The 18,873-nt window shown below is 41.0% G+C and overlaps 2 protein-coding genes across 2 annotated transcripts in view; both read left to right on the top strand.

Moving 5' to 3' along the window:
- The first annotated feature begins 7,689 nt into the window (after window positions 1–7,689).
- LOC110336847 (vomeronasal type-2 receptor 116-like) overlaps window positions 7,690–18,873 on the top strand; it is a 28,331-nt gene continuing 17,147 nt past the window's right edge. Inside the window, 1 exon segment of the mRNA XM_021219590.1 lies at window positions 7,690–7,904. Coding sequence (XP_021075249.1) covers window positions 7,690–7,904 — 215 coding nt within the window.
- LOC110336473 (nucleosome assembly protein 1-like 1) lies at window positions 16,914–18,873 on the top strand. Its single transcript, XM_021219052.2, is given in 3 exon segments — window positions 16,914–17,573; window positions 17,575–18,202; window positions 18,808–18,873. Coding segments are annotated over 2 exon segments (1,155 nt in total). The 5' UTR covers window positions 16,914–17,016; the 3' UTR covers window positions 18,173–18,202; window positions 18,808–18,873.

Genomic DNA, 18,873 nt, shown 5'->3' on the forward strand with positions numbered 1-18,873 from the left:
CGCTCTTCTGCCTGCTTGCCATGTGGGACTAAGCAACTGCTAGACCCTTGGACTTCCGTTCACAGCTACTACTGAACCATTGTTGGGAATTGGACTGCAGATTGTAAGTCATCAATAAATTCCTTTACTATATGGAGACTATCTGTAAGTTCTGTGACACTAGAGAACCCTGACTAATACACCAGGCCACCAGACTCTTAATGAAGCTAGTATTATCTAATTTCAAACCAGATACAATACAAACTGATATGGTCATTTATATTTTCTTGTTATTTTTCCTTTTTCAATGAGTATATTAGTACACACTCTCATCTGCAACTTCCTACAATCCTTCACTATTTTTCCAATTCTCCAGTTCTGTTTATCTGTCCATCTATATGTGTGTGAATCCTTTCTTACCATCCCCCCTCACATTTTTATTTCCATTCACTTTGTTTTGTGGTACATCAATGTTAACCAGGGCCATCTACGTGACTATGAGTTTGGAGCTATGTTTTGGACCCTGGTGGGCACAGCAGAGGGGACACAACTAAAGACAGTGATTCCTTTTCTCCTAAAATCTATCCACAGACACAGTTGTGAGGTAAAGCATGGGGCCTCTGTGAGTCTCTCTTCCCTTTCTAGGTTAAGTATGGTTAGAATCAGTCATGAGTGAGGTCAGACCAAATAACTATTGTTCCTCTCGGTCACTGATTAAAATAGTTGTACGGAGTCTAGAAAATGGCATTCCATGACGCTTCCCTCTCTTCACCTCTTACTTTCTTCCCACCTCCTCTTCCTCAGTGTCTCCAAGCCATAGGTGAGATGGTGTAACTGACTTGTTTAAACGTTAAAGGTCTGTCCCATGTACATTGCTTATTTTCTGCATCTGAGACAATTGTAAGACTCTGCATACATTACTGATATTTGCTTTTGTTGTGTAGACTTGGCTGTCCTGGAATTGGCTCTGAGGCCCAGGCTGGCATTGAAATCAGAGATCTGCCTCCCAAGTGCTGGAATTGCACATATGCACTAATATGATCCAGCCAACACTGTATTTTAAATATATATATATTTGATTCATCTATAAAATTTCACCTTAGACCAATCACAATGGCTAAAATCAAAAGCTCAAGGTGCAGCACATGCTGGTAAGGAGAAAGAGGAACACTCCTCCATTACTGCTGGTATTTCAAACTGGTACAAACACTCTAAAATCAGTCTGGTATTTCCATAGAAAATTGGAAATAGTTCTAAGAAGATGCATCTGTACTGCTTTTGGATATATATGCAAAACATGCTCCACCATCCCACAAGGACACATGTCCCACTATGTTCATGGCAGCTTTATTTCTAATAGCCAGAAACTGGAAACAATCTAAATGTCCCTCGATGAAAGAATAGATATAGAAAATGTGGTTCATTTACATAATGGAACACAATTTAGCTATTAAAAGCAAGGACATCTTGAATTTTGTTGGCAAATGGATGGAACTAGAAAATACCATCCTGGGCTGGTGAGATGACTCAGTGGGTAAGAGCACCCGACTGCTCTTCTGAAGGTTCGGAGTTCAAATCCCAGCAACCACATGGTGGCTCACAACCATCTATAACAAGATCTGATGCCCTCTTCTGGAGTGTCTGAAGACAGCTACAGTGTACTTAAATATAATAAATAAATAAATCTTTAAAAAAATGTTTAAAAAAAAAAAAAGAAAGAAAATACCATCCTGAGTGATGTAACCCAGACCCAAAAGAACATGCATGGTATGCACTCACTGATAAGTGGCTATTAGCCGTAAAGCACAGAATACCCATTATACATCTCACAGACCCAAAGAAGTTAAACAAGAGGGAAGGCCCAAGCAAGGTGCTTGGATCCCAATTAGAAGGAGAAATAAAATTGTCATAGGAAGCAGAAGGAAGGAGGGAGTTAGGTGGGAGAGAGTGAGGAGGTAAGGCCAGCTATGGGGAGAGACAGGAGAGAGGCCCAGAGGGTCAGGAGAATGGAAACCTGCAGCTGCCAGGGGTGGTGGGAGGCTCCTGGTTGGAAACATTAACACTGACCACTAACTTCCTGAGATGTCTATTTCCTTTTAAAATCCCGAGTTCCTAAAACATCTTCCCTAAAGTCAATGTTGCTATTAGTGTAATTCCATGGATTTGACTGTTAATAGTGGAAATCTGTGAAGAAAGGATAAAGAAGAGGGCTTTCTAGAATCACTTCATTTGCATAGTGAATGGAATGACTATCCAGCTACCCAGTAAAGCTCTCCAGAGTGAGTTGCTACGTCAAGAATTTAAAATATCTTATATGAGTATATAATGTGCATCTAGAATTTCCCGCAGCAGCCGCTGCTCCTGGAGCCACTCCGGTGCGGGAGGTGGGGGAACCGAGGCTGTGGCCCCGCGGATGCTCGACCTCCTTCTCCTCTGTTGCGGCTCTCTCCCGCCATCCGTCCGGGCTTGCTCTCCCGGAACCGGATTGTTGGGCGAAACAGGAGCCGACGCTCGAACCGAGACCACTTTGCCGGGCTCACTCCGCGGACAGGCCGGAGCGCAGGGCTCCCCTCACTCCCTCCCTCTTCCCTCCCGCGCGCTTTCCTCTTCCTCGCCGTCTCTTTCCCCCCCAACTCCCTACCTACCCTGCGCCGCGTCCTTCCCTCCGTCGCCGCCTGGGGCGCCGAGCAGGACTATGGAGCCCAGGTGGGGGCTGAGTGGCGGCAGCAGCGCGCGCGGCCCGGCCACAGAGCGCAGCGCAGCGGGGCATGGAGGGGCTCCGTCGGCCCGTCGTGTTCTCTTGACATGGCTCCCGCCCGCGCCACGAGCAGCGCCCCTGCTGCCGCCTCCGCTCCGCCCGCAGGCTGTGGCTAGGCGGCCCACCGACGATCGGCCTGCGAGTCCCGCTCTCCTCTCCGCGGGGACCCCGCCCTGCCGCCTAGATCCCGGCCTCTCTGTCCCCTTGGGAGACCACCCAGCCGCCCCGACTTGGGGAAACATGGGCTGTTGAACGGGAAAAGCGAATCCAGGACCCGGGAACTTCATTCCTTTCTTTTGGGGGGTGGGAAGGTGGGCTTCCTTTTAAGAAGTAATTATTATTATTAACACGATTGGTTTCTTCTCCCCTCCCCCCCCAACTGACCCTTCCCACTCAACTCTCTTCCCGCCTCCTCTACCCGGACGGGAATTGTTTCCACGTTGAAATGAGTGAGAACCCGAGTGATCCGTGGTGCGAGTGAGTCGCTGCCACTGAAGGCCAGGGGTTGTGGGTGGGACCTGGGGGTCGAAGGCAGGTGATCCCCGGGCCCGGCCTGGGACGTGGGAGAACCCGCCACCTTAGCCTCAGCCATGCTCACACGAAGATAATCGAACTCCCTACCATCCCGAACTTGAACGGGGTCAAATTTATACGGAGGGCTCCCCGGGGAATGTAGAACCCACCGCGGGGCTAAGGGTGCTTGGATCCCGGGCATTAATCAGGGCTAATCACAGAGCCGGAATAACTATTAATACCGTTTAATAGACCCCCCTTTCCCTCTGCCATCATGGTTCTCCTTGGCAACACCGTTCGCAGAAGCCTGGGGGTGAAAACGTGGGTGACAGGGAAGTTGGTAATGACTCCCCTGTTTTTTCTCATGACTCCTTTGGGCAACAGCTGTCCACCCCCGGTATACACTGTAGTTGATTGCAGGGAAACCCTGTACCTCTCCCCTTCTTTCTCTGCTGATTTTGCACTTTTCTCTTTGCTCACCACCAAGTGTAATCAATAGCAAAGCACTGACAGTTCATAGCAGTAGTGAAATCTGAAATAACTAAGAATTAATCAGGTACTACAGCCATGGATCTGGCTGGGTANAATCCAACTGGGGATTTCAGTTTCATTCACCTACCCTGTTTTGGTGGTTTTCAGTTTTGGGGTTTTTTTGTTTTGGTTTGGTTTTGGTTTTGGTTTTGGTTTGGTTTGGTTTGGTTATTTTTTTTTCCCTGTATTTGGGAACCAGCTAGCATAATTGCTGAGAACACAATCTTCTGCCCTAAACTTATCAGCTAACCTGTATCAGCTAGCCTCCACAGAAAATCTTGGCTATCATTCAGCTGGTGGCAGAGGCCACTGGATCTAGCTTCCCTGAGATCTTACATGATTGTTTAGTGCTACCCCTTCCAAAGCCTGGTTTTAAAAAAAAAAAAAAGTCTCTTCTCTTTTCTTGTGTCTCCTTTTCTTCCCAGGACCCAGGAATCCCACCTGTCCATTCTGCCTAGGAATAGGCCCCCAGGCTCCTTTATTGACCAAATTAAGAACCAGTTAGGGAACCAGCCCTTAATATCAGCACCTCCTCCTACATCTAGTCTGTACTTGTCTGGACTTCCTGGCAGTTTCAGGGATGGGACCCCTCTAATGGCGTAGGGTCTCATGCTGGACTAGTCATTGGCTGTCCACGCTCTCATTTTCTACATCCCATTTACCCCAGCTCATCTTCTAGGCAGGAAAAACTGTAGGTCTAAAGTTCTGTGGCTAGGTTGATTTCCCAGTCTGTCCCACTGCAAGTCTTGCCTAGTTATATGGGAGGGCATGTTCCGGCTCTGTATCCCCCAGTGTCTTAAGAAAAAAAAAAAAGAGTCTTAAGTAGGGTCATCCTGTAGATTCCTGGGAGTTTCCATTGCACTAGGTTTCTTGCTCATCGCTGAGATATCACCTTCCCAATTCCAGGATTCCAGTTGTCGTTCCCAGTAATCTCTCTCCCCACAATCTGATTCCTACTGTGTCCATTCCCACCCACCCCACAACTTGTGATGCCTATCCTCACAATGAGATTCAAATGTCTACCTTGAGCCTTCTTTGGTACTTAGCTTCTCGGGCTCTGTGGATTATAGCATAGTCATCCTGTTCGTCACAGCTAATATTCACTGACAAGTGAGCACATAACATGCTTGTCTATCTGAGTCTGTGCTCCCTGACTCAGGATGATCATTTCTCATTCCAGCCATGAGGCTTTCCTTTTCATAAGTCATTTCCATTGACTGAGCCATTCAGCTTCTCTACCCTGTCTTCAAGCCCTGGTTTTCAGCTTCCTATCTAATCGTTTTTGGCTCATTACATTTTTTCACTACTTGTTCCATTTCAGTTTGGGTTTTTTACCTGTTTCTCTTGATTGAATTCAGTTTACATATTCTACATTGTCCTCATTTCCTTCAGGCACTGCTAGTGTTCTCATGTCCGTCATTCATTTCCCTCCTATATGCTTTGAGTTCACATGCTTGGTGTGCTTTGACCTCCTTGGACACAACTCTGGTTTTTGAGCTCTGTATCTTGAATATCATTTCAATTACTGTCCTTAGGGGACACAACTACAGTTTGTGATTTGAGTAAACAGAATTTTGTCTTAGTTTTTTAAGGGGTTCTACCAGGCCCCAGCCTGACAAACATGGCTCTGGCAGGCCTTGCTCTTCCTCATTCCCTCTTCCAGATTACATTCCTTTGGGGAAGAATATTTTATTTATTTACATTTCAAATGTTATCCCATTTCCTGATCGCCCCAGAAACCCCATCCCATCCCCCCTACTCCTGCTTCTATGAGGGTGTGCCCCCACTAACCCACCTACTCCTGCCTCCCCGCCCTCACATTCCCCCACACTGGGGTATTGAGCCTTCATAGGACCAAGGGCTTCTTCTCCCATTGATGCCCAACAACACCATCATCTGCTACATAAACAGTTGAAACCATGGGTCCCTCCATGTGTACCCCTTGTTTGGTGGTTTAGACACTGAGAGCTCTGGTTGGTGATATTGTTACTCTTTGGATGGGGTTGCAAACCTCTTCAGCTCCTTTAGTACTGTCTCTAACTCCTCTATGGGGGACCGCATGATCAATTCAATGGTTAGCTTCGAGCATCCAACTCTGTATATGTCAGGCTCTGGCAGAGCCTCTCAGAAGACAGCAATATCAGTCTCCTGTCAGCAAGCACTTCTTGGCATCCACAACTGTGTCTGAGTTTGGTGACTGTATATGGGATGGATCTTCAGGTGGGGCAGTCTCTGGATGGCCTTTCCTTCAGTCTCTGCTCCACACTTTGTCTCCATCGTTTCTCCCATGAGTATTTTGTTACCCCTTCTTCTTCGTTTCTGCTGCTGCTTCTTCTGCTTCTTCTTTTAATATTTTAATGCATATTTTGAACCTATCCTTTCTTTCTGCAAAACATAACAAAATAATGTAAAATAAAACAAAAATCATCACATTGGAGTTAGACAAGGCAAACCAACAGAAATTTGGAAGAGTCCCAAAAGGAGACAGAAGAGTCAGAGACCCATTCATTTGCACATTAAGGAATCTCATAAAAGTACTAAATTGAAAGCTATAAGATATGCACAAAGGACCTGAAAACACACATAACCTGTGGGCTGAGGCCTGTACAGAAAGTTATAAAAAGAAGAAAAACAGTGCTAAGCAACCCCTGCCCCCAAATAAAAGATCATCCTTAGCTATTAGGGAAATTCAAATAAAAAGAACTTTGATCATTCATTTTACATCAATCAAAATGGAAAAGATCAGCAAAAGATGAACAACAAGTATTTGGAGTAGTATAGTCCTGTTCTAATCATGGAGTCCCCACAAAGTGGAGGTAAGGTGGAAGGAATGGCTCCTGCATCCAGACATTGAGGAGGAGTAGGACTAGAAAGATAATGAAACTCACCTGCATCCTACCCCGCTGACATTGATTCATCCATATCAAAGAGAAACCTTTATTGCATAGTTATTCACACTATGCTGTGCATAGTTCCCATCATGAGCAGTTATGTTAACTTGCATCATGGCTATAGTGCCCCACACAGATTTAACTCTCCCCTCCTCTCCTGACAACATTACAGTATCTTGAGGGAAGAAAAGCCTCCATGTTATTATATTTCTTATAGATACTATGTTCTCAGGTATGAATAATCAGTGGATATACCCAATGTCCAGAATTAATGAGTATTGTGACAGTATGTCTATTCAGAAACTCATGGTGGATAAAAGAATATTATAGAAATTCAAAGTTGAGATTCATACAGGAAACTTGATTTCAACATTGACATGAAGTTGATCATTTGGAAATCAATTCAACAGAACCATTAGTTTCATTAGAAAGAGACACAATCTGTGTAGAATGGCACCTGGACATAATATTTACATTCAGAAATCTGTGACTCATGGAGACCCCGGAAAGCAAAACTCGGATTAATACTCTCCAGTTCTACAAAGCATGCTGTCTACTATTGTGGGTTGGCCTTTTTAGACCCTTTTCTGTTCTGTCAGCCATTATATCATCTGGTGTACATGTTTATATCATTATAAATGGCTTTCCCACAAGTAGTTTCTTGGGTCACATTTGTGGCTGAATTCACTAAGGCTTTCATGCCTTGGGACTGGATCTCTGTAGTCTTGGATGAAGTCATATTGCCTGTAGCTAGAGAAGAACTTTTAAAAATATTTTTTGTCCATAATGACAAAAAAATGACATTATTCTAAATGAAGGCCATCAGATTCAAAGCCTGTGGGTAGAAGTATTGGACAATTACACATGGGAGTGAAAAGTCTTGTCAGAAAGAACTTGGGATGATTCAAGTGATAACGTCAGTCACCAATAAAATTCTAAACAACCATGTACACATAAACCATGCTGGAAACAGCCGAGTTCACCTTCTCATACTCAGAGGAGCAGATACTTGTTAATATGCTGATCTCTTGGATTTTTATCTCTTGCTTTCTACAGATGCCAATTCTTCTGTGCTCCTACAGAAGCAGTGAGTGCTTAGTCAAGATGAATTACCGTTTAAAGAGGAAAGGAAATGTAGTGATTGTTGGATTGTTCCCTGCTTATACTGTGTACCCCCTCAACAAAACAATTGACTGGAGTATGCTTAAATTCAACAAAGAAGTTATGATTGAGTAAGTCCTTTATCCATTTATTCCTTTTTTAAGATTTGGCATTCACATGCTCTAGGGGAAGTACATATTCAAACATCATTATTCTGAATCTTTACCCTAGTAAGATGTATTCTCTCTTCCACTCCTTGATATTTCTGCAGTACTGTCTTCTTAGCTACTCATCTGGTACTTTCAAAGGACAAGGAATTTGGGGTTTATTCACTTTCTTTCCACAGTAGAAACTGGGAATCCCCTCCCCCATATTTTCTGCCATGCCTGTATCTCCTTGGAGTGTGGATGTTTTCATTGTTAGCTCTGCAGGAGAAATGTTATAAATTCAAAAGTTTATAGAATATTTAAGAGGGTTCTAGAAATCTAGCTGTGCTCCTGTGAGACGGGATAATGCCACTGTCGTTAGTGACCAACTATTTCCTTGTGTGAGGCTGCAGTGACAAATAATGTCTGTGTGTGCCGCTGACAGTTTGGGAGCAGGAATGTCAGGATTAGAAATTGAGACCTACAGCCTGCTTAAGAAATCCCTTCATCTGTCTCAGATTATTTTATCTAACTTTTCATATTTGTAGTCTGTGATAATTTACCATGTTTACCTGTTTGCTGCATATGCACACAAAGGTTATTTGTTGTTGTCATGAATGTGTTTCTATGCACACATTGGTTGTTCTGGGGCCTCTGAAAATGTTTCTAGGCATTCTCAAAGATACAAGATTAAGAAATAGTGTCAGACAAGTCTGCTTGAGTTTCCTAGGTCCTGTTAATGAGAAATAATCATGCATGTTAGTGTTTAAAGGTAGACAGGTGTATTTTATCCCAGGCAGACATGGCCATTGCTGTAGGTAACCACACAATAAGTATCTGAAAATGAGAAGTGCCCCTTGTACTCAACTCTGACCTCAACGAGGGAGCATGGAAATAGACATTCAGGAATGAACTGGAGACGATGGGCAAAAGTTCACCTAAAGTAAATTTAAGACTGACTGACAGTGGATTATTGTTAGTGTGGCATATGTCTATGGTGCTAAGCCATTAATTCAGCAGTGGAAGAAGAAAATGTTCAAGTGTAAAATGTCATTTGACATTAAGGATATTGTAATAGGTTTAGCCTTACCATAGGCAGCATGGGAAATTCAGAAATTGATCCCTCAACAAAATATTCTATGGAAGAGTCCCAGGGATCCATGCTTACTTCGAGGAAGATTACATAGCTGTATAGTTTTCCAGACATTTGCACCTTGCATACTAAGATGGAAACTGTTCTCATTTACAACAGATACTGTCCTTGTTCCTCATCTCCTCCTCTCCTTTCCAATCTCAACGGGTCAGGTACCACTGTGCATCAGCCTGAATGCCTCTTCAGGTTATACCACAGCAGTCCCATGCCTACAAACACCACACTTGCAATTACATGAGCCCTCTGTGGCTGGTTTATTTAATATGCAAAAGAAGAGAGTGCTGTGTAACTGTGATTTAATACCCTATGAAGTTAGAAATAAAACTAAAATGAATTTACAATTATATACACTATTTAAAAAATAACATGTCTGGGGGTGCTGGTGAGGTGGCTCAGCGGTTAAGAGCACTGACTGCTCTTCCAAAGGTCCTGAGTTCAAATCCCAGCAAAGACATGGTGGCTCACAACCATCCATAACGATATCTGACCCCATCTTCTGGTATGTCTGAAGACAGCTACAGTGTACTTACATATAACAATAAATAAATCTTGGGGCAGAGTGAGCAGGGCCAGAGTGAGCAGGGCCCAGAGCGAGCAGAGATCTTGAGTTCAATTCCCAGCAACAACGTGATGGCTCACAACCATCTTTACACTACTGTGTACTCATATACATGAAATAAATAAATATATCTTTTAAAAAAATAAGTAACGTGTCTGGTTTAGGCAGCACATTTTCAAATGATATTTTTCACTGAGACTGGGACATGTGCAAGCATATACTCTGCAAGGTTCACAAGTGCTTTCAGTAAAATAGTTTACTTAGGCGTAAGAGACTTCATATATAATATGAAAAAGAAACTGCTTTTTAAAGATTTATTTATTTATTATATTTAAGTACATCTTAGCTGTCTCCAGACACACCAAAAAAGGGCATCAAATCTCATTATGGATGGTCATGAGCCACCATGTGGTTGCTGGGATTTGAACAAAGGGCCTCTGGGAAAGCAGTCAGTTCTCTTAAATGATGAGCCATCTCTCCAGGTCACTTTTTTTTTCATAATTTTTTATTAGATATTTTCTTTATTTACATTTTAAATGTTATCCCCTTTCCTGGTTTCCCCTCCAAAAACTCCCCATCCTAACCCCTCTCCCCCTGCTCACCAACCCACTCACTCCTGCCTCCTGGCCCTGCCATTCCCCTACACTGGGGCATTGAGCCTTCACAAGACCAAGGGCCTCTCCTCCCATTGATGTCCAACAAAATCATCCCCTGCTACATATGCAGCTGGAACCATGGGTCCCTCCATGTGTACTCTGATTGGTGGTTTAGTCCCTGGGAGCTCTGGGGATACTGGTCAGTTCATATTGTTGTTCCTCCTATGGGGCTGAAAACCCCTTGAGTTTCTTGAGTCTGTTCTCTAGCTCCTCCATTGGGAACCCTGTGCTCAGTCCAATGGTTGGCTACAAGCATCCACCTCTGTATTTGTCAGGCACTGGAAGAGACTCTCAGGAGACAGCTATATCAGACTCCTGTCAGCAAGCACTTCTTGGCATCCATAGTAGTCTGGGTTTGGTAACTGTATACGAGATGGATCCCCAGGTAGGGCAGTTTCTGGATGGCCTTTCCTTCAGTCTTTGTTCCACACTTTATCACTGTATCACCTCCCATGGGTATTTTGTTCCCCCTTCTAAGAAGGACAGAAGTATCCACACTTTGGTCTTCCTTCCTCTTGAGCTTCATGTGGTCTATTAATCGTATGTTGAGTGTTCCGAGCCTAGGCTAATATCCACTTACCAGTGAATGCACACCATGTGTGTGCTTTTGTGATTGGATTACCTCACTCAGGATATTTTCTAGTTCCATCCATTTGCCTAAGAATTTCATGAATTTATTGTTTTTAATAGCTGAGTAGTACTCCATTGTGAAATCGTACCACGTTTTCTGTATCCATTCTTCTGATGAGAAACATCTGAGTTCTTTCCAGCTTCTGGCTGTTGTAAATAAGGCTGCTATGAACATAGTGGAGAGTGTGTTCTTTTATTTTTTTTATATTTTTATTTTTTATTTGGAGAGTGTGTTCTTATTACATGATGGAGCATCTTTTCAGTATATGCCCAAGAGTGGTATAGCTGGGTCCTCGGGTTTACTATGCCCAATTTTCTGAGGAACCACCAGACTGATTTGCATAGTGGTTGTACCAGGTTGCAATCCCATGAACAATGGAGGAGTGTTCTTCTTTCTCCATATCCTTGAAAGCATCTGCTGTCACCTGAGTTTTTTAATTTAGTCATTCTGACCAGTGTGAGGTGGAATCTCAGAGTTGTTTTGATTTGCATTTCCCTGATGACTAAGGATGTTGAAGATTTCTTTAGGTGCTTCGCAGACATTCTGTATTCCTCAATTGAGAATTCTTTGTTTAGCTCTGTATCCCATTCTTAGCAGGGTTATTTGGTTCTCTGGAATCTAACTTCTTGTGACATATATATATATATATATGGTTATTAGCCCTCTAACAGATGTAGGATTGGTAACTTCTTGTGATATATATATATATATATATATGGTTATTAGCCCTCTAACAGATGTAGGATTGGTAAAGATCTTTTCCCAATCTGTTGGTTGCCATTTTGTCCTATTGATAGTGTTCTTTGCCTTACAAAACCTTTGCAATTTTATGAGGTCCTATTTGTCAATTCTTGATCTTAGAGCATAAGCCATTGGTGTTGTGTTTAGGAATTTTTCCTCTGTACCCATGTGCTCAAGGCTCTTCCCCACTTTCTCTTCTATTAGTTTCCGTGTATCTGGTTTTATGTGGAGGTCCTTGATCCACTTGGACTTCAGCTTTGTACAAAGAGATAAGAACAGATCAACTTGCAGGGCGTGGTGGCGCATGCCTTTTATCCCAGCACTCTCGAGGCAGAGGATTGCTTCAAGTTTCTCTCCATGTTGTATATTGTTTTGCTGTACATTGCTTTTATTATGTTTAGATATGGGCCTTGAATTCCCGATCTCTCCAATACTTTTAACATGAAGGGGTGTTGTATTTTCTTAAAGACTTTTTCAGTATCTAATGAGATGATCATGTGTTTTTTTTTTCCTTTGAGTTTGTTTATATAGCAGATTATGTTGATGGATTTCTGTATATTGAGTCATCCCTGCATTCCTTGGATGAAGTCTACTTGATCATGTTGAATGATCGTTTTGATGTGTTCTTGGATTTGGTTTGTGAGAATTTTATTGAGCGTTTTTGCATTGGTATTCATAAGAGAAATTGATCTCAAGTTGTCTTTTTTTGTTGGGTCTTTGTGTAGTTTAGGTATCAGCATTACTGTGACATCATAGAATAAATTAGGTAGTGTTTCTTCTGTTTCTATTTTGTGAAGTAGTTTGAGAAGTACTGGTAGTAAGTCTTCTTTAAAGGTCTGATAGAATTCTGCACTAAAAGCATTTGGCCCTGGGTTTTTGTTTGTTTGTTTGTTTTTTGTTGGTGGTGATGGTGGTGGTGGTGGTGGTTATTGTTTGTTTTGGTTTTGGGGGTTTTTGGGGGGGGGTGTTTTGGTTTTTTGGTTGGGAGACTTCTAATGACTGCTTCTATTTCCTTAGGGGTTATGGGACAGTTTAGATGTTTTATCTGATCCTGATTTAACGCTGCTACATGAAATCTATCTAGAAAATCATCCATTTTATCTAGATTTTCCAATTTTCTTGAATATAGATATTTATAGTTGGATGTGATGATTTTCTAAATTTCCTAGGATTCTATTGTTATGTCTCACTTTTCATTCCTGATTTTGTTAATTTGGATACTGTGTCTGTGCCCTCTAGTTAGTTTCATAAAGGATCTATCTTGTTGATTTTCTCAAAGAACCATCATCTAGATTTGTTGATTCTTTGTATAGTTCTCTTTGTTTCTATTTTGTTGATTTCAGCCCTGGGTTTGATTATTTCCTACCATCTACTCCTCTTGAGAGTATTTGCTTCTTTCTGTTCTAGAGCTTTCAGATATGCTACAAAGATGCTACTGTATGATCTCTCCAAATTCTTTATGGAAGCACTCAGAGCTATGAATTTTCTTCTTAGCACTATTTTCATTGTGTCACATAAGTTTGGGTACTTCGTGCCTTCATTTTAAATAAATTCTAAAAATTCTTTAATTTCTTTATTTCTTCCCTGACCAAGTTAACATTGAGTAGAGTTGTTAAGCTTCCATGTGAATGGGCTTTCTGGTTTTAGTTTGTTTGTTTGTTTGTTTTGCTTTGTCTGTTATTGAAGACCATACTTAGTTTGTGGTGGTCCAATATTCATGGGATTCATTCAATTTTCTTGTATCTGTTGAGGTTTGTTTTGTGTCCAATTATATGGTCAATTTTTTGAGAAGATACCAAGGTGCTGAGAAGAAGGTATATTCTTTGTGAAATGTTCTGTAGATAACTATTAAATCCATTTGGTTCATAACTACTGTTAGTTTCACTGTGTCTCTGTTTCTGTATCCATGATCTATCCATTGGTGAGAATGAGGTATTGAAATCTCCTATTATTGTTTGAGGTGCATTGTATGTTTTGAGCTTCAGTAATGTTTCTTTTACAAATGTGGGTGCCCTTGCATTTGGGGCATAGATGTTCAGAATTGAGAGTTCATCTTCATGGATTTTTCCCTTTTATGAGTGTCCTTCCCCATATTTGTTGCTAACTTTTGGTTGAAAGTTTATTTTACTCTATATTAGAATGGCTATTCCAGCTTGTTTCTTGGGACCATTTGCTTGGATTTTTTTTTCAGTCTTTTATTTTACGGTAGTGTCATTCTTTGTTACTGAGGCATGTTTCCTGTATGTAGCAAAATGTTTGGTCCTGTTTGCATATTCAATCTGTTAGTCTACCTTTTGGGGGGGGATTGGGTCCACTGGTGTTGAGAGATATTGAGGACCAATGATTGTTGTTTCCTGTTATTTTTTGTTGTGAGAGGTAGAATTATGTTTGTGTGTTTCTCTTCTTTTGGGTTTCTTGTGAGAAAATTAATTTCTTGCTTTTACTTGGGTGTGGTTTCCTTCCTTATATTGTAGTTTTCCTTCTATTATCTCCTGTAGGCTAGACTAGTAGAAAGATACTAATTAAATTTGATTTTGTCATGGAATATCTTGGTTTCTCTATCTATGGTCATTGAGAGTTTTGCTGGGTAGGGTAGCCTGGGATAGCATTTTTGTTCTTTTAGGGTCTGTAAGACATCTGCCCAAGATCTTCTGGCTTTTAGAGTTTCTGTTGAAGTCTGGTGTAATTCTGATAGGTGTGCCTTTATATGTTACTTGGCCTTTTTCCCTTACCGCTTTCAATATTCTTTCTTTGTTCTGTGCTTATGGTATTTTGATTATCGTGTGATTGGAGGAATTTCTTTTCTGGTCCAATCAGTTTGCTGTGGGCTTCTTGTATTTTTAAGAACATCTCTTTCTTTAGGTTAGAAAAGTTTTCTTCTATTATTTTGTTGAAGATATTTGGGGCTCTTCACTCTCTTTTATAACTATTATTCTTAGGTTTAGTCTTTTCATTGTGTCCTGTACTCCTTGACTGTTTTGAGTGTGGCACTTTTGGCTTTTTGTATTTTCTTTGACTGCTGTGTCAATGTCTTCTAAGGTTTCTTCTAAGCCTGAGATTCTCTCTTCTATCTCTTGTATTCTGTTGGTAATGCTTGCACCTGTGACTCCTGCTACATTTCCTAGGTTTTCCATCTCCAGAGTTGTCCTCTTTGTGTTTTCTTTAATGTTTCTATTTACACTTATAGATCATGGATGGTTTTATTCAATTCCTACACCTATTTGATTTTGTTTTCCTGTATTACTTTAAGTGATTTATGTGTTTCCTCTCTAAGGGCTTTATTTTTATCTGTACTCTCCTGAATTCTATAAAGGGGGTTTATTTATGTCTTTTTTAAAGTCCTGTATTATCTTCATGAGATGGGATTTTAGATCTGAATCTTGCTTTTCAGATATATTGGGGTATCCAGGGATTGTTGTGGTTGGAGAACTGGGTTCTGATGATGTCAAGTAGACTTGGTTTCTGTTGCTTATGTTCTTGTGCTTGCCTTTCACCATCTGGTTATCTCTGGTGTAGAATATTCTTTAAAGACAGACAGACAGAAAGACATATAGATATACATAGATATAAGAAAGAAATTTCAAAGGAATCACCAAAAAACAGGGAAGAGAAAGCCACAACTAGTCCCTTTCTTGCTGCCAAATGAAACTTACAGGTCTAGAAATGGGTTGAGTCATTGACAAAATAGGGCCTATGGAAGGAAACACACAAACAACCCAGGCTATAGCTAAGGCTATTGGTTGCTCTACAGAAAATTAAGGTAAGGCCCTATTGCTGAATAATACAACACTAACACAACTTATTGAACATGAAGAAGATGAGTGGTTTCTACCTAAAACCTTTTCTCCAGTGGACTAATGATTATGGTACTGGAGGGTATTCTGCATCCTACAAAAGGAGAAATGTAAAGATCAACCCAGCTACAACCTCTCTGATCAAAAGTGGTTTCCTGCCTGCAAGATACATGCACGCAATTGTGCAATAGTAGCACAAAGCTTATGGGATTAACCAGTCAATATCTGATTGGATTTAAGGTGTACTCCTTCATGAGATGGAACCCAATACTATGTGGGCTGACAAAAACCTGAAGCTAGATAGGCCATGGACCAAGGGGGAAATCAAATAATATTGTTCTGCTAAATTAATATCAAAATAAAATGACTTAGAATGTTCTGTTATGTTCATAGATCAGTGTCTCACTGTGTAATCATCAGAGATGTTCCCTAAAGCAGTAGCACACTCAATTCTAAATGAGATATGTCCATAAAACCTATTTAGAGCTCAGGAAATGCAGAAGTGGAGGAGGAAAAATTGTAAGAGCCAGAAAATATGGAGGAGACTGAGGAAACGAGGCCTTCTAAACATAGCTAAACTGATGGATGTTTAAACTCAGAGACTGTAGAAGCATGTAGAGGACCTATACCAGTCTATGACAGATAGGATGCCAGTGTTTAGAGTGGAAATGAACGCAAGTCTCCATCTTTAATTCAGAAGCTATTTGTGATCTATCAGAAGCCTCCATCTCTAACCCAATGGCAAGTATAAAAAATAGTTGTCTCCAAAGAGGCTCCTTGGGTATACAAACTGTTCTTAAGGCCAGGCCCATACTCAATAGTAGATGGGAACAAAAAGAATAAACTCAATGGCACTTTTTAACCATACATAATTTTTGTATACATACTATGTATAGAATGTATTTTGTTTTTATGGTTTTCTACAAAAGAAAACACATGTGTCTCTGCATCTCTGTATATCTATGTTCCTTGTCCTTATACTTTGGTTCCTGTTTGTTTGTTTCTTTTGTTCTATTCTGGTTCCTTTGTTTTTATTTTAATGTATTATTACTTTACATACCTTTTTGTTTTCTAGTAACAGAAAGAAAGGGGGCTGGAGAGATGGCTCAGCGGTTAAGAGCACTGACTGTTCTTCTGAAGGTCATAAGTTCAAATCCCAGCAACTACATGGTGGCTCACAACCATCCGTAATGAGATCTGATGCCCTCTTCTGGTGTGTCTGAAGACAGCTGCGGTGTACTTAGATATAATAAATAAATAATAAAAATAAAATAAAAATAAAAAACAGAAAGAAAGAATGTGTGTAAGTTTGGATGGTATGAGATGTGGGGATGACCTGAGAAAAAGTGGTTGAGGGGTAAATGTATAACTTGAGGAAAAAAGAACTGTTTTCCTTTAAAAAATAAATAAGTAGCTTTTTTAGCGCCATCTGCTCGTGGCGCCGCCTCCTGCTCCTCCCGGCCGTCGCTGCCGCTGCCACCGCCCTGAGTCACTGACTGCGCAGCTCCGGCCGCCCGGCTCCGCGTCCGAGCCTCCTGGAACGATATTTGGAGTTCTTACAAGATGGCAGACATTGACAACAAAGAACAGTCTGAACTTGATCAAGATTTGGAAGATGTTGAAGAAGTAGAAGAAGAAGAAACGGGTGAAGAAACAAAAATCAAAGCACGTCAGCTAACTGTTCAGATGATGCAAAATCCTCAGATTCTTGCAGCTCTTCAGGAAAGACTTGATGGTCTGGTAGACACACCAACAGGATACATTGAAAGCTTGCCTAAGGTAGTCAAAAGACGAGTGAATGCTCTCAAGAATCTTCAAGTTAAATGTGCACAGATAGAAGCCAAATTCTATGAGGAAGTTCATGATCTTGAGAGAAAGTATGCTGTTCTCTATCAGCCTTTATTTGATAAGCGATTTGAGATCATTAATGCAATCTATGAACCTACAGAAGAAGAATGTGAGTGGAAACCAGATGAGGAGGATGAAGTTTCGGAGGAGCTGAAAGAAAAGGCCAAGATTGAAGATGAGAAGAAAGATGAAGAAAAAGAAGACCCTAAAGGAATTCCTGAATTTTGGTTGACGGTTTTTAAGAATGTTGATTTGCTCAGTGATATGGTTCAGGAAGCACTTGAAAGATATTAAAGTGAAGTTTTCAGATGCCGACCAGCCTATGAGTTTTATCTTAGAATTTCACTTTGAACCCAATGAATATTTCACAAATGAAGTGTTAACAAAGACTTACAGGATGCGGTCAGAACCAGATGATTCTGATCCCTTTTCTTTTGATGGACCAGAGATCATGGGTTGTACAGGGTGCCAGATAGATTGGAAAAAAGGAAAGAATGTTACTTTGAAAACCATTAAGAAGAAGCAGAAACACAAGGGACGTGGGACAGTTCGTACTGTGACTAAAACAGTTTCCAATGATTCTTTCNTTAATTTTTTTGCTCCTCCTGAAGTTCCTGAGAATGGCGATCTGGATGATGATGCTGAGGCGATACTGGCTGCAGACTTTGAAATTGGTCACTTTTTACGTGAGCGTATAATCCCAAGATCAGTGTTATACTTCACTGGAGAAGCTATTGAGGACGACGATGATGATTATGATGAAGAAGGTGAAGAAGCTGACGAGGAAGGGGAAGAAGAAGGAGATGAGGAAAACGATCCAGACTATGACCCAAAGAAGGATCAAAACCCAGCCGAGTGCAAGCAGCAGTGAGCAGTGACTGGCCTTGAGGACGGCCTCCCTGTAATAGCCTAAACATGACTCATTTACTTACAGCCTTATGGTTTTGTATTTTCTTGGTAGAATCAGTAAGTTTTTAAGGGAAAGGAAATTGATATTGAAAGACGAGTTTGTTCTACCTAGCTAGCATCCTAGCTCTAGCTCCGTCAGATACCTTAGTGCATATATCCTCTCTAATGCATATCCATTTATTGCTGCAGTTTGGTTCCTCTGGAGTATTTTCATCATGTAGCTATTGGAGTACAACTATGAAAACCAACTGTTGAACGTACTTGGAAAGCTGTTTCTTTCCTAAAGAACCAAAGTTGTTTTCAGCTGGTAGAACAGGTTGAAGTCCGCCTGCATTAGCTGTGTTTTCCCTTATGTTGTTAGAGGGATGCACAAGGCATGATGACATCATTCGAGGGAGGAAAATTGTGGTTAAGAATTTCCAGTAAGATCAAACTTAATAACTGAGATTATGAAAGCATTTTTATGTTTTCGATGATATAAACAAGTCAACTCATTTTTAGCAAGGTGAACAAACCCTAGGTTCTCTTGAGAAGTTAATAGTATTTAATGTATTTTGAAAATTAACCTCCATTAATTAAATCTTTTCTTTGTGGTAGGGCCTACCTTCTGCTTTCCTGGAAAAGATGAATATACATCATTTGAACCTATTTTGAGTTTTTCTG

Source organism: Mus pahari, chromosome 19 (assembly GCF_900095145.1).
Source record: "Mus pahari chromosome 19, PAHARI_EIJ_v1.1, whole genome shotgun sequence".
In the NCBI taxonomy this organism is placed as follows: domain Eukaryota; kingdom Metazoa; phylum Chordata; class Mammalia; order Rodentia; family Muridae; genus Mus; species Mus pahari.